This window comes from Rhineura floridana, chromosome 1 (genome assembly GCF_030035675.1).
Source record: "Rhineura floridana isolate rRhiFlo1 chromosome 1, rRhiFlo1.hap2, whole genome shotgun sequence".
Lineage (NCBI taxonomy): Eukaryota > Metazoa > Chordata > Lepidosauria > Squamata > Rhineuridae > Rhineura > Rhineura floridana.
In genome coordinates, this window is record NC_084480.1 from 50,704,151 (window position 1) to 50,720,993 (window position 16,843).

The window sequence follows — 16,843 nt, forward strand, 5'->3', positions numbered from 1 at the left end:
GTGTTAAAGCAACCTAAATTAAAAAAGAATCCTTGGTTTTGGAAAAAAATCTTACACTTAAATTTAATCAATAAGCTCTGACTCTTTTCCATTTTTCCAAAGTGTCGCAATTAGTGCCTAAAATCCAGATAGGAAATTAAGTAACAAATTAATTAGTGCTAAATGGCACAGTTTCGTCATCCAAAGGTTCCTATTGATTTTCTGTGTAGCCTTTTGCTAATTACTTTGTACCAGAAAACTACTCCTGACACAGAAAAACACTTCCCACGCTGAAGTCATTATTCCTGCAAGCAAAGCAATGCAATGGGCATCTTTTCACTCGGCAGCCACGTCATCTTAGTATGTAAAACAAATCCAAGTAGCGGCTACCAATTTCATTCAAGTATATTTCAATAACAACATCTTTTCACACTTCTACTGCAGGCTTCTTTTTAATATGAAGAATTACTACAAAGAGCTTAGCTATGTTTTTAATGGGGGGTAACATAATATAAGAAAATGGAAGACATCAAACTGTCTGAATAAAATTAAAAGACAAATAGGAGTTACCAGAGTAGCCTACCTGGCCCAGTACTGCTAACCCTGCCTGGTAATGGAGCTCAGATCCAGCACCTCTAGGGTCTCAAGTTGAGGTCTTTTCCAGTCTAGCTACACCTGACACGTCTGAACTAGAAATGACAGAACTTCAACACTGAACTTCATACACACAAAGCTGGTATACTGGGGTTGGGGAACCCTCCATACGTTGTTGGATTCCAACTCTCCTCAGCCCTAGCCACCATGGCCAATTGCCAGGGATGATGGGAGTTGTAGTCCAACAACACTCAGAAAGCCACAGGTTCCCTATCTCTATATACACTACAAATAACACTGAGAAGCACTTTCTTGTGCAGACCACTTTGGTGGTGAAGTAGGGATTCAGTGTTATTCCTTAATCTCCTGCCAAATTCCCCACTTTCTTCCAAGGGTGCCGCAGAGCCCCCAAAGTCAGGAAATCCTTATGGAGCTGCCATCATCTATTCATCTATAGCATTGGGATGCTTATTCTACTATTCTTGTTTAAAAAACCCACAATATTTATGAAAAGGCAAATTTCTAGTAGCATATAACTAGAAAAATAGCATGGCTAAGCTATATGTGAAAACATACATATTAGGCCAAGGCACAAGGTTATAATTAAAAAGCAGAATTGGAGTTAGTTAAGGAAATAATAGTTTACATCATATTGAAAAGTATATAGGGAGGAAGACTTCTAAAAATAATATGATGATAGAACACACACACTTCAGGCAATTGCCTTAATTGTCAGGATAAGGCTAGACAGGCTCCCTCTGTTACTTGCTCTAATCATGCCAGAGAGTGATAGGATGGAATGGAAGCAAACTTTGGTAAAAAAAAAATTCTGGCTCACAGTTTAAGCAGGCCTAAATGTCTGCTATAAGGGCAAAAATATCTTGACCCCTTGCTGCAATGTATGAAACAGAACGCTTGGCAAGGTTTCAGCCAAGCTGAGATCATGCAACAGCGTGAAGAAGATACAGGACTCATTATCAGCTCTGAGTAACCTTCATGAGACTCCTCATACCCTGCTAAGGCTATTTTACAAAAGCAGTTTTTCTGATTTTTCATTCTTCATTTTTTTCTGCTGTAACTTAATCTCTTCTCTAGAACATATACACAGAAAAGAAAATTGTTATTAGACTTCTTAGTTGCTAGTTACCTGAAAGTCTCTAAGCAGATTACAACACTTTGTGTTAAAATTTTGTGTTTAGATTATGTACTTACTGACTGTAGTAATTTTACACTGGTTTGGGTTTTTCAGTGCTGTCTTTTCCACGTACGTTTTGTGTAGCTCTTATTAATTATTGTTACTCATTTGGGGGAGATTTTTCTTCTCTATCAGAACTGTTCTTTGTGGTTATTACAAGAACTACATTTTTCCTGAGCTTTGGCCTATAGACAGCATTGGATAGATTTAATTTTTGTAATAATTCTGTTCACTATTATATTTTTAAACATTTTTCTTTAATTTTTACCTGAACTAATTTTATGGTGGGATTTTCCTGGATCCTGTATCTTGGACACCAGTTTGATATCTAGTTAACATGCATCTAAGACCACAGGAGTCTGGAATTTCACTAGTAGCTATGTTGTTCTCTTAAATTAACAGGCCACATAGTTAGGAAAGCTGTGATTATGTAGTAAGCACCTAGAGGTCTGATGGAATTTAGGTGGGCCAATGTAGGATTAAGCAATGGCTAAACTGTAGTTAATTTTAATCTTGCATATTGTAATCCATGCATGTAATAGCCACTTTATGGTTTCTTAGAACTTTCATTCAGATTTATTCATGTATAATATATTTTTGATTTCTCTGCTAAAAGCCAGAAGCAAATCCACAGAGAAAATGGATAGTCAAACCCATTTGTGGCTAGGTTTTGCCCTTCATGCAGATCAAAGGGGGAAACTGAACTGAATGTTGCATTTCACACCTGGACTTGTATGAAGAAGTTTGACCCAAAATCCCAAACTTAGTTAGCATTACTTCACCTTCAGACTAAGAATATAGATTTAGAAGCATCAGCCACTGAGCAGCAGACAGTGGCTTGTTCACACGTCACTTTATAAACCATAATTAAACAAAACTATGGCTTAAAGGTGAACTCAAACAAACCACAAGCAATAAGCTTGTGGTTTGTTTAGCGGGAAACAAACCACGAGACCAGGTTTGGATATAACACTAAGCCAGTCTATGGCTTAGCTCACAGAAGCAGCAGGAGAGCAGTTAAGTGCCTGTGATTTCAGCTGTGCAGACCAGCAAGCTGTGTGTTCTCCTTTAAATTATAGTTTAGTTGATGGTTTAAAGTGACGTATGAACCAGGCTAGTGATTCATAAGGAAAAAAACACAAGCAATCAGGCAGACAACTGGAAAAATGGGGTTTGGTAGGCCTTAGAAATATGGAGTCTATGTTGACAGGTATAACAAACTCAATCAATCTCTACCACAACCGATTGCCTATTCTGTTTCAAGTTTTCTTCTAGTACAAAGAAATTCATTCACTCACCAATGGAGGTCCTCCCAAGAAAATTGTTCCCTGCTTGCCAACTATTATACTTTCATCAGCCATTGCAGGAACGTAGGCTCCTCCTGCTGTGCATGAACCCATAACTACTGCTATCTGTGAAAATAAACAGAAATAGGAATTAGCAGAACCAGAGGATTCAGTGGAAACAAATATACTCACTTTTGTACAACTTCATTTGCTTTTAACCTTACAACCTAACATGCAACAATCAGCTTTTTTTTTTACTTATATCTAGACAGAGATTGTAAACTGATCACTAGAAGGATAATTCTCTTACTTCAGCTCTATCAATTGCATCAATTGTTTTTCTTTTCTCAATATGGAGGACTCAAAGAAATCCTCAAAGCTCGTTTCTGAGGGGAAAGGCTCTCAGCCTGAGCCTAGTAGCAAGGAAAGATTTGGCTTGCTCCACAACAGATAAATCTCAGAGGCTAACAGTCAAAGAAGCTACCAGATCACTCCAGAGGAAAATAATCTCATCTGCCAGTTTCTGCAGGAGTACACTTCTGGGAGGAAAACCTTTATCACTGATAGAGATGCTGTAGAACAGAGCAGTTAGCAGTCAGCAGCAGCTGCTGCTATCATCAGCAGCAGCGATTAGAGCCCTTGCCCACTCTTTGCAATGAGGTCCCAGGGCAGGTTACAACTATTTAAAAATACAATTAAAAACAGTTAAAACAGATTACTATCAAGAGAATAGGGTGAGTCTTAAAATACCCTAAAAATTAGGTATCAAAAATCAAGGTAAAGAGGTGTATCACCAGCTAAAAATGGGATGAAGAACTTTTTTTTAATCTGGAAGGTTACTGACCCATAGGAATAGTCAATTGGGGGCCGCAATTGATAGTGGGCGGAACCAAAGAAAATGGTGGGAGGAGTTACCCTTCTCTCTCTCTCTCTCTCTCTGTACCTGTTGGATGGTTGGAGCTCCAACTGCCCGGCAGGCACTGAGACCAGCCTCTGCAATCTCCCTACAACTCCAACTGCCCAGCAGTCAGAGAAAGCACATTTGGAAGTGGTGTCCAACATTCCCCTCCACCTGGTCTTTTACAGGTGGCATTTTATAAAACAGTAATATCTCTTCAGAGTCACTCTTTCAAGATGCATTCCTTAGCACAAAACCTGCAATGTAAGGCTGGAATATTGTCCTGACTGAAGCACTCAGACCTCTAAATAGGAAGTGCAACACATGGCACTTTTACTGAGCTAGTATTACCATACGAGTATGGAAAGAGCATGAGAAAGCAGTGAAGAGAAATAAAAGGATGTAACCTTCCACCTTTGCTGTCTCAATGGGTATTTATTAAAAGCAAACACGCTTTGAAAAATAGAGTGCAAATGAGGCATCATCATTAACTGAACAGGCCTGCATTATGTCCATTATGCCCACTAAAGGCATGGTACAGAGTGCCACAGGTAATTGTTCACACATTAAGACATTTATGGCACAAAATTGTTTTCTTAGTTCAAAAAGAAGAAAAACACAAAGCCCTCAAATGTTACATTTTTAAATGTCAGCTACAGGGAACATGTATTTACTCACATATGTATATAAAATACATTGTATATTGGGGAAAAACTTCCTCTTCCTTTATTAGATTCCCACTTGAAAAGGATTATTATGACAGACAGCCAATCCAAACTAGTGGGTGGCAGGGAGCAGGAAAAGAATCCAAATTACTATCTTTCTAACATTTTCAAAGAAGGTGCATACAGAGGTTCTAAAAAGGCAGAAGTCATTGCACTCTGAAGCAGACTAGCCACCTTGTGGTCAGACAAACCTTTCTCTTTCCTGGCTCTGTACACAGTACTGACTGGATGAGGCCTGTATCATCATGAATCCATGACTACCTCGCTGCCCAGAGAAGTTTTGCAACTTTAAAAAGAAAAACATGATTGAGCTAAAAAAACAAACTTCCCAATGGACTTTTGATCATTTTTTTTCAAGTAGACAGCCTGCCTAAAGGCATGGGAGGAGAGACAAAGCCAACAACTAAATCAGTGTCCAAATCAGAGGCAAGTACACCTTTTGATTGCAGTGCAAAAGATAAAAGAATGATGTGCTCACTCTACAGGGGGGGAAACATGTCAACTCCCATCTTCAAGTGCATCAGTGCACACTCAAAGTTGTTCCAGTTAAATGGTGATGTGAGTGGAATAAAGTCATGTAGGTCAAGTGGCAGCAAATTACTTCTTGCCATCCTGTCCCTCCCAGCATAATATCAGATATGGTCAAAACATTTTCTTTTAACAAGTTGCATGAAATAATTCTACGCACTGCTGTATGTTGTGCATAGTGCATGAATAAAATAAAATACAAAGTCCCTTTGAAACTAAAGAAAGCAAAAGCAAAGAGGCCTAATGAAGCAAGTCTGAGACAATTTATTTTCTAGTTCCAACTACAGGCAAGAGACAGGCCCTAATGAGGTAAACAAAAGTGCCAATCTACTTTTGCATTATATATATATATATAATCTTTATATATCCTTATGATATATAGGTACAACTATATCCTTAGAAAAGTAAAACTGGAGCTATATTATAGATTCTTTTAGTTCATTTAGCAACAGGTTAATTGATCAATTGATTTAATAATCAGTTATAGTTAAATACAGTTACATATTATAAAACCCTCAGAACTGGTATGGTGTTTGCTTTTATTTTTATAAAGTATGAGATATCTTCTATAAATGGAAGCAATTGCTCATTGTTAAAGCCACATTTGATTGTTTAATTTATTCACTATTACAGTAGCAAGTCCTTAAATCTCAGCTCCATTGATAAACCAGATAAAGCTTTAACAGATCAAGGCTGCAATCCTATGCACACTTGCCTGGAAGTATGCCCCACTGAACACAGTGGAACTTACTTCCAAGTAAACACGCACAGAACTGTCCTGCATCTCTTTTAAAGATAATCCACCCTAGTTGTAAAAGAATTCCAAAATTGGTATCAAATTTAACAAGTGCCATACCAATCAAATTCAGACTATAACACATCTGCTTAAACATTCTTAATTATCATACAGAAGCATTTTACAAGCAAAAACTGCTTGTCATTACTGTATTTTCTTGTTTTCAACATTTCTGCTATAGGTGCACCATCTCAAATTATTACACACAGATGTGCTACTAATTTAAACTAGTTTTCCAGAGAAAGAGAATTGGGGGGGGGTGAGCAGTGTATATGGGTGAGAAAGTGCATGGGGTGAATGGATGAACGATGTATGTGTGTAAGTGTGAGAGAGAATTATTGATATGGTGTGTGAGTGAATGAGAGATACTGTAAACTGTGCGGTAACCCTTACTCCACTCACTCCTGGCATGAAGCCCTCAATAGATTACCCCAAATAAATGTGGCCCTTTGCGGGAGAATGGTTCCTCATTCTGGTTTAAGGGGAAAGTTCAAGGGTAAGAAATTCATGACAGTCTCACTCATGAACAAGGATAACTTGTAACTGACAACTCCAACACTACTCACTACCTGCATATTTTTCTTTGCAGTCCAATTTAATTATATTCCTACTTTTATTCTTAAGTAAAGTTACCTGTGGAATTCTTTGTGAAGACATGAGTGCTTGATTATAGAAAATTCTACCAAAATGATCACGATCAGGAAACACTTCTGCCTGGCGTGGTAAGTTTGCACCTCCAGAGTCAACTAAATTAAAATAAAAATTGAACATCGGTAAACAAGGTATGTTCTATACACTACTTGAAATCATTATTCCCTCCTAGGAGGGCAATGAGAAAACTCAGATGCAGAGACAGTGTATACTGGCTTGGGAGGGAGACAAGAAAAGAGACATGCTTTCTTCCCCCCACCCAAACTCCTTAATCTGCCACTGTCATTGCTGCAATGGAGCCCTCACATAATAAGTGCTTGGATAGGGATTCTCCTTGCCTCCAATCTACAGCCCTTCATCCCAGCCAGTGCCACCGAAGGGAAAGGTGGGGTGGGCTCCAGCACCTGAAAAGGGGAAAACAGGCTACTTCACTTTGGCCAAAGCTGCTTACTGGCCCAGCCCTTCTGTATACTGACCAGATTTGACAGGTATTTTTCTAGTAAGTAATGAAACAATTTTCTAGCAAATAATGAACTATCATAGACATATAGCCTGATTTACAATTTGTGTCTTCAGTACCTTCGCCACTGTACTCTTTTGCATTGTTTAAACAGTATGCAATGTATACGAAAATCCATCTTCTGCATCTTTCACTTGCCATTTGTAGGAAGGAAAGACATACATACACAGACTTAATTTAAGCATAATACCTTACCATGGTTTGCACTAACTATAGTTTACAACCTAAAACAAGGTCTGAACTTCTAACCATGGTGCGTGTGTGTGGTGTTTATGAAGGTTCTTAGCTGCCTTGAACTCTCTTGTGAGGAAGGGTGGGATATAAGAAAAATAAATGAATAAACAGAGAACAGATAAACTAAAGTTTAAATCTACTATTCTGCTTTTGTTTTCTGTCCTCATTCAGCTTCAGAAGTCCATTCCCGTCTCTCATGCTGCCAAGTCAAGCATCATGCCAAACTTGTGTTAGTGGAAAACATGGTTTCCAAAACCACTTCAAACCAGTTTCCTATTCCGATTTGCCAATTGGTTGTAAACCATGTTTAGTCAATTCAGACACCAAGCCAAACCACAGCTGAGCTTTCTTAGGCAGGCTGTCTGCATTGATCCACTGTAAAAAGTACTGTGGCTCCACAGTCCAGTCTCTAGAAAGGTAAAAACAGATTTTATTTGTCATTGAAGCAGACTCTTAAAAATACAGCCTGCCACAAATCTTACTTTATCAATGTATAATAGCACTTACCTAAATATAGACAAGGGAGATTATTTTGCATTGCAATTTCTTGAGCACGTAGATGTTTCTTTACAGTGATTGGATAATATGTTCCACCTTTGACAGTTGCATCATTGGCAATAATCAAACACTCCACTCTGAAACACAAACAGTTGACAACAATTAAATACTTTGCAGTTGAGAATTGCTAAGGTTAATCCTAAGAATGCTGACATTAATGAACCTTTCATCCAAATGAGTGTGCTTAGGTTTGCAGTGCCAATCATATCTGGCAAAGGTTTTCATCAACTCTGCACCATGACAAAGCCTGTTACACAAACATTTTTTTTACTGTTAAACATATCCTGACATTTCTGCATTCTATATTTGCTGCGTTTCTAAGGAATCTTCAGGAACTATTACATTATTATTATTATTAAAATAAATCAATCAATAGTTGAAAACAACTTAAAATCACATCACAAAAAATGGGTGGGGTCCTAAAAATATACAGCTCAGGTGTCAAAGGCCAGGGTAAAGAGGTGTGTCTTCAGTATTTGCCTAAAACTCTACAGCGAAGTTGCCAGATGCACCACAGTGGAGAGGGAGTTCCACAGCTTAGGGGCCACCACAAAGAATGCCCTCTCCCAGGCCACCACTACACGAACTGTGTTTGGCAGAGTTTGTCTCCCAACAGATATCAGGATAATTGAAGTCGGAGGAGGACGAGAGGGACGCGCTGGTAGAGGTGAAGTCTGAGGAGAAGTGGTGATGAACAGACACCATCATCCTAGCGCCAGGAGTTGGAGCTAACATGAAGCAGGTGTTCAGGAGCAAGGCTGAGCTGGACCAGAGTGAGAAAATTGTCTGTTCCCAACTTGCCGAACATGTCGTGGGAACTGCATCTGCTCCTTGCCTCAAGTGGAACAGGAAGGGCAAAAGGCTAAACCATCATATTGTGTTCTTCATTTGTAAGTGCTGGGAGAGGAGGAAAACCTTTTTGTTGGTGCTTCCTTGAGCAGGCTCCTGCAGCATCCTCTGCCCTTTATAGTGCCTCCAGGGTCAAGATGTCCCACAATCATCACATGGCACACATGGACCATAATATGAATGGCTCAGCAATGCCCACTCCAGGTCCTCACGCACACCATCATGCCACAGCATCATCGGGACACATGCATGGTGGAGGGATGATGGACATGACCTTCCATTTTGGCTATAAGAATGTGCCTTTGCTGTTTTCTGGGCTCATCATCAACTCAGCCAGAGAAATGGCTGGTGCATTTGTGGCCATCTTCCTCCTGGCCATGTTCTACGAGGGCCTGAAGATTGCCCGTGAGAGCCTCCTCCGGAAGTCACAAGTCAGCATCCGCTACAACTCCATGCCAGTCCCAGGACCAAATGGCACAGTCTTGATGGAGACGCACAAAAAAGTCGGGCAGCAGATGCTGAGCTTCCCTCACCTCTTCCAGACCATGCTGCACATTGTCCAGGTGGTGGTCAGCTACTTCCTCATGCTCATCTTCATGACCTACAATGGCTACCTCTGCATTGCTGCGGCAGCAGGCATAGGGACAGGCTACTTCCTCATCAGCTGGAAGAAGGCTATCGTGGTGGATATCACAGAGCATTGCCATTAATGCCAGGCAACAGGCCTGAGCTTTACCTGCAGCCTCTGGCGAGGACCAGGTTTGGCCTCAGGCTTACTGGAAACCATGCCAAGAACATCCTTGGGGTGCCCTCCCACCAAATTTCTGGGGGTGATACCTGTGCTTCTCACTCCCCACCCCCATTTTTCCTTACTTCCCATGAAGGTGGGTCCTGACTGGTAGGAAGAGAGCCAATAGCCAGCTAGGACAGCCTGCTTAGGATGGTTGGGTTATATGCTAGATACAATTAGTGTGCTTGATTTTTATTCTGTTTTTAAGACTGTACCATGATTTAAACTAGCTGGCAGGCTAACAGGAAAATTATTCCACATTCTTTTCAGAATACTTTAAGTAGCATATGCTTTAATTGGGGCTTGCAGGAGTTGATCGCTGTAAACCGCCCAGACAGCTTCGGCTATGGGACGGTATACAAGTGCAATCAATCAATCAATCAAATAAATAAATAAATAAATAAATAAATTACTGCTACATCATGCCTCCTCGAAACGTTGGCAATTTGCTTTTCAAAAGTTACATTCTTGTCTTCTCCTCGACTGGGTGGTCGGTAGTAGACTCCAAGCACCACATTCCTTTTATTACTTGCCCCATTAATTCTAATTCAGATTCTCTCGGGGGAGCTACCAAGCTCATCTTCCTGTATTTCTGTGCAGGGATATATATTTTTAACATATAGCATGACTCCACCTCCATTTGTATTCCTTCTGTTCTTTTTGACAAGTTATATCCTTCAGTTGGTGTATTCCAGTCATGGGAGTCATCCTACCAAGTTTCAGTTATACCTATCAAGTCATAATTACCTTCCTGTATTAAGAGTTCAAGTTCATCCTGCTTGTTTCCCATGCTCAGCGCATTAGTATACAGACATCAAAGACCATGTGATTTGGCTTCCTTGCTACATTTTTCTGAGGATTGTTACTGGGCCCTATTACAGCCCATCTCTCTGTTCCCGTTACTGTGCACAAGCCTTCATCAGTCGTTATCACCAAGTTTACGTCTCCCTCCCCTTTAGGATTCAGTTTAAAGCCCTCCTGATGAACTTCTCCATGCTGTGGCCAAACACATTCTTCCCAGTCTTTATGAGATGCAACCCATCACTTGCCAGCAGTCCATCTTCCAGGAAGCATAGCCCGTGGTCCCAGAATCAAAATCTCTCACATCGGCACCACCTTTGTAGCCATTCATTCACACAGAGTATTTTTCTTTCCCTTTCTACTTCTCTTCTAAGTACTGGAAGGATGAATGAAAAAACTATCTGGGCCCCAAAGTTCTTGAGTTTCCTTCTTAGAGTTTCAAAGTCTGAGGTGATTTCTTCATAGCTCCGTTTGGCAGTATCATTTGTTTCCACATGGTTGAGGAGAAAGGGATACCTGTCGGTGGGCTTGATAAGCGATAGCAACCCTTCTGTCACATCCTGGTAGACAGCATACCTGGTGAGTCCACAGATCTTCTCAGCATACTTGGGTTTCGATCACACACAGTATGGAGTCTCCCACTACTAGTACTCTTCTCTTCTTGTTGTGGGGCATGGTTTCATTGCCCCTGCTTGATTGAGATTCAGCCTCTTGCTCATTGTCACACGGGGTCTCCAGCAATTCTTCCACTGCAGGCTGTCCTTCAGGCTCATCCTCAAGTGGTTGAAAGCAGTTCCATAGTCCCACTGGTGAAGGGTGTCTTCTAGCTCTTCTGCTCCTGTCACCCTTTCCCAAGCATTTTTCTCCACTTCGTTGTTCCTCTCCAAAGCAGTCTCCTCTTCTGCTACCACATGTTGTTGCTGTTCCACCTCCACTTCTCTTTGCTGCTGTTGTTCTAGCATTCTGTCTAAGAACTCTTCATCTTCTCTTATAGTCCTCAATGTGGCCACCTGCTATTCCAGGCCTCTCACTCTTTCTTCCAACAGTGCCACAAGCTTGCACTTGTTGCATGTGTATGCCATGTTGTTCTCAGGCAAGAAAACTTACATGGCACACACCTTGCAGGTCACAACCACTGGAGTATCCTTCCCATTCATACTCTCTTCTACCTTTTGTTTCTTTCTAACTACTTGTTTTGGAGTGCCCTGTGCTTTGTCCTGTCCTACTTCAGGATAAACTTGAAAGTCCCACTGGTATGTAGTGTGCTGTACAAGAATTAGTAATTTTTTAAAAAAAAATTTTTTAGGGACCTCCCCTGTTAAACTCCTGTTTGCTCTCCCTGCTCACTTGCTCTCTGAAAGCTGGCTTGCTTGTATCTCCTCTCCTGTGGACCAGCTGAGACAGCTCCCTCTGCTCTGCTCAGTTAGGAGTCAGGAAACAGAATATGAGTTCTAAAGGGAACCCCACCCAATAATCTGGCATTTTGAACCAGCTGAAGTTTCTGCATCATCTTCAAGGGAAGCCACACATAGAGTGCATTGCAATAATCCAATCTGAAAGTTACCACAGCATGGAGTACTGTGGCCAAGTCATCTCTGTCCAAAAGGTGCTGAAGCTGGTAAACCAGTTGGAGCTGGAAAAAGGCTAGCCACTGAGGCCACCTGAACCCCCAGTGACAATGTTGGATCCAGGAGTACTCCCAAGCTGCAAACCTACTCCTTATAAGGTAGAGCAACCCCCCCCCGAACAGAACAGGCCATGTCCCCATCTCCCAGACATGAGAACTCTGGACACATAACACCTCCGTCTTTTCAGGATTCAACCTCAATTTATTGGCCCACATCCAGCCCATCACCACCTCCAAGCAATAGTTCAACACGTCAACTGCCTCTCCTGATTCAGATGGAATAGAGAGGTAGAGCTGGGTATTATATGTGCATATTGATGGCCCCTTATCCCTAATCTCCTGATGACAGCTCCCAGTGGCTGTACATAGCTGTTAAATAGCACAGGGAACAAGATGGAGCCCTGTGGAATACCACAGGACAGTTCCCATGATGTCAAACAATAGTCTTCCATAACAACTTTTTGGAAGCAGCTCTGGAGGAATCAGAGGAACCACTGAAGCATAGTGCTCCCAACCCCCACCTCCCTGAGACATTCAAGAAAGATACCATGGTCAACAGTATCAAAAGCCATCAAGAGATCAAAAAGAACTAGTGTCTCTCTCCTGGCAGATGTCATCAACCAGGGTGACCAAGACAGTTTCAGTGCTGTGGCCAGGCTTGAAGCCAAACTGGAGTAGAGCCAAGTAATCAGTTTCCTCCAAACTTGCTTGAAGCTGTACCACCACCACCTTAGGCACCTTGCCCAAATATGAGATATTTGCCACTGGGCAATAGTTGTTTAACACTTCTGGGTCCAGGGAGGTGTTGCGCTGCAGCCAACTCAGAAGGGACAGGAAGGGGGGAGGCATGAGTTTCAGGCACCTCCGCAGCCAGAAGCAGAGTTGGGGATTGTTGTGTCTGAGCAGGATCGTGCGGGAGGGGGGCAGCCTGCTCTCCAGCCAGTTCCCACGAGTAACGCCCTTTCCGAGGAGCCGAGCGCACCGCCCCCAGTTGATGCAGAGGACTTGTGGGGGGAAGCTTCAGAGACAGGGCCAGCTCCTCCTTTGCCAAGCAGTTCCCAGGAGGATTCCAGTGTGGCACCGACCCCTGACCTCGAGCCCGTTGCTCGGGAGCAGGTGTCTTCAGATGAGCTGTTGGATGCGCGTCCCCTGTCTCCTCGTTCCCATCGCCATGAGAAACGGACAGGGCAAAGACAGGAATTACGAAGGAGTCAGAGATTACGTTCGAAAACATTTCCTATATAAGCCTGCCGTTCCCAGTGGGGGGTCGTTGAGTCAACTTCCTTCACACGCTGCAGAGCATGTCTAGAGTATAGTTAGGGATTCTAGTGAGTTAGCGTAGGGTTTCCTATGAAGCGCAATGCCTTTGATGTATCCATTACTCTAATAAAACGAGATTTACTTGCACACACACTCCAGCCTCATTCTTTTGGCTCTGGACGGGACAGGAGGTCCTCTTAAGAGAGGATGCACCACTGCCTCCTTTCAGGCAGATGGTACCTCCTCTTCATTCAGTGAAGCATTAAACCACTCCCTGGACCCACCCAGTCAATCCCCTACTATTAGCTTCAAGAAGCCAAAATGGACAAGGGTCAAGGGAAGAGGGGGTCAGTCACACTTCTTTAAGCAGCTTGTCCACATCCTCAGACAGCAATTATTGAAACTGATCCAGTACAGATGGAACAGACAGTGCTCTAGATGCCTTCATTGGACTTGCTATAATTGTGGTATTCAACTCTGTCCGAATCTGAGCACTTTTGTCCTCAAAGTGCCTTGCAAAGTTGTTACAGCATGCCTCCGAAAGATGTCAGAGCAACGCTCTCTTGGCCAGATGACTAAAGCCCATTCACAATTCTGAAAAGCTCTGCTGATGTCTACTTATGGCCGCAATGGTGGTGGAAATGTAAGCTTTCTTCGCCATCACCACTGCCACATGGTAGGCATGATGGTGCAATCTTACCTGTTTTTGGTCAGGTAGACTAATTAGTCAGTAGACTAATCTCAAAGATAAACAACGAAATAATGGTTGTGAGATCTTAATCTGAAAGAAAAATTCTATAACCTACTGTGCATATGAAATTGATGAAAAACCTTTTGGCCAGATCAGCAACTAAAGTTCTTGTTGCCTCACCTCAAGAAGGGTATTGTAGAGCTGGAAAAAGTCCAAAAAAGGGCAACCAAAATTATCAGGGGATGAAGTGACTCCCCTAAAAGGAAAGGCTGCAGCATTTGGGGCTTTTTAGTTTAGAGGGAAGGTGTCTAAGAGGTGACATGATAGAAGTATAAAATTATGCACAGCATGGAAAAAATGGATAGAGAAACGTTTTTCTCCCTCTCTCGTAACACTAGAACTCAGACATCAAATGAAGGTGAATGCTGGAAGATTTAGGACAGACAAAAGAAAATACTTCTTCACACAGTGCATTGTTAAACTATGAAATTTGCTCCCACAAGAGGCAGTGATGGCCACCAACTTGGATGGATTTAAAGGATTAGACAAATTCATGGAGGAAAAGGCTATCAATGGTTAATAGCCATGATGGCTATGCTCTGCCTCCATAGGCAGAATGCTTCCAAATACCAGTTGCTGGAAACTGAAGGAGGGGAAAGTGCACTCAGGTACTGCTTGTGGGTTCCCCATTTGCAACTGGTTGGCCACTGTGACAAGATGCTGGACTAGATGGGCCACTGGCCTGACCCAGCAGGCTCTTCTTATGTTCTTAACCTGTGCACCCAGGCAAAGTCATAAATCTAGGAGTCTCTGAAAGCTGGATATCTGAATGATCAGAAATGCTAAATTGTATTGATGACTATGCCTACCCTTCTAAAGGTGACAAGGCTTGCCATCCATAATTTCAACTTTCTCAGAAACAGGGGCATCGAACTATCATTCTACTACACCACAGGCATTTTAATAGCAGCTAGATTGTTCATTTGCCAGTTCTTGGATACTGTAAAATGTATAGCCATCAAACTATTACTTCATTATCAAACAAGAAACAATGAAACAATGGAGGTGTTTTTACTAGCGTTTCTGAATGGTTTCTTTGAACTGCCTGACCCTGAATTTCAACGCCAGGTTGGTATCAGCTGACAGGGCAAAGGTTTCCCAAGTAGAATTTCCAATAAACAGACATGATCACAGACCTAAAGTGGCAAGTAGGTTACTTGTAAGATACCATAATAATTTTTTTAAATCCTATTAATTTTGGTCTCTTTAGATTGTTTTCTGACATTTTGGCAATTATCAGAAAGCCAGAGGCAAAACCAACAGACAGCAAGACAGCAGCAGTTCTCACCCTGACACCCGCCCTATTCCTGTAATGATGCCTCCTGCTGGCACCTCTTCATCGCCATATAGCTGGTAACCTGCACACTGGGAGAACTCCAGGAATGGAGACCTGAGAAAACATTTTAAAAAAAAATCTCTGTAAAGTGAGCCACATTAAGAATTTTGCTGCTAGTTAATATTTTAAGCAGACAATTTTTTAACCTCATGGTTTAATAGCCTGGCTCCAAACAACTTGTGTTTTTAATGCTTTAGCAATTTATTTTGGAAATTGTATTCCACTTTTCCATTCTGACACGTTCTCTATATCTTGTCAAATTGGTTTTTCTCATTAGGCAGTAAGAGCAAAGCAGAATATGCTTATGATACCATGAACTGCATCAGATAATTTTTCATGGAAGCTGCTAAAGGAGGAAACAGTTTGCCATTCTGAGGACCCTAAATTAAAGACCTTACATGTCAAACATTTGGTTTCTTCATGAACTCTGATTAAAAATATATCCAATGTTCATTTGTTCATTTGCTTAATTTATATACCGCTTCGTATTTCAACAGAAATATCCAAGTAGTTACAAATCCCAACAAAAAGGAATTAATGCAAGAATCAAGATAAGAAATAGAATACAAATCCCACTTTCAAAACCAAACAATGTTAGTACTGCTACGAGCAATAATAAAAGTCCATATTTTAAGTAACAAAATGAAATAAGTATCTTTTAAACAGAAAGTACATACAAAAAACCCACACGATATAATGTTGCTTTTCCAAGCTCTGTGGGCAGAGAGTTTCAACTGATCCAGATGGGGGGGAAATGAAGCTGAGAAGTAGAGTCAAGCAGGGATAGCCAATGTGGTGCCCTTCAGATGCTGTTAGACTGCAACTCCCATCAGCCTCAGCCAGCATGGCCAATGTTCAAGGAAGATGAGAGTTTCAGTCCATCATCATCTAGAGGGCACCACATCACCCACCCCTGCTCTAGTATATAAAAATGCATGCCGCAAAGAGTTCAGTCTTTAAGTTGTCACAGGACTCCTTGAAAAACTGGTTCTATTTTGTAATAAAATTTCCTAGAAAATTAAAACAAGCATCTTAGTGGCCAAATTCTGCATTTCCCCTACATTTTGTAGTTGTACCAAAAACCAGCATTGTAACTGGTGAATATTTTAACTTACATAGATATATGGGGGTGTAGAGAATAGCCTTAAATTTTTTAAAAGGGACAAACCTTGTCAAAAGCTGTGGAATTAATATCTTAAGTTAAAAATTGTAAAAAAACAGCCTACATAAAGCCTGAATTACAAAACCTAATCAGACAATAACTATGTTGATAAATTCATATAATATTACTATGCTACCATGATGGTAGTAGACTTCAGAGCTATCACTTTGTTATCAAGCCCAGCCACAATTTATAGACCCTGATCAAGATGGCTAATAAAACAATATAAATACATGTTAGCTGAACTCCATTCCTTTTTCCAAACGACAACATCTTATCATCTGAAATTATTTATCATTACAT

General features: G+C 41.3%; 2 protein-coding genes across 2 annotated transcripts in view; one reads left to right on the forward strand and one right to left on the reverse strand.

Annotated features, from left to right (window-relative positions):
- MCCC2 (methylcrotonyl-CoA carboxylase subunit 2) overlaps positions 1 to 16,843 on the reverse strand; it is a 74,759-nt gene that overhangs the window by 42,581 nt on the left and 15,335 nt on the right. The window contains exons 4-7 of the mRNA XM_061621295.1: positions 15,331 to 15,432; positions 7,914 to 8,041; positions 6,635 to 6,747; positions 3,067 to 3,180 (exon numbers count right to left, since the gene is read on the reverse strand). Coding sequence (XP_061477279.1) covers positions 3,067 to 3,180; positions 6,635 to 6,747; positions 7,914 to 8,041; positions 15,331 to 15,432 — 457 coding nt within the window. The remainder of the gene's footprint in view (positions 1 to 3,066; positions 3,181 to 6,634; positions 6,748 to 7,913; positions 8,042 to 15,330; positions 15,433 to 16,843) is intronic.
- On the forward strand, positions 8,951 to 9,523 carry LOC133373054 (high affinity copper uptake protein 1-like). The gene has a single exon (XM_061606430.1). The coding sequence runs from the start codon at positions 8,951 to 8,953 to the stop codon at positions 9,521 to 9,523; it is 573 nt and encodes a 190-aa protein (XP_061462414.1).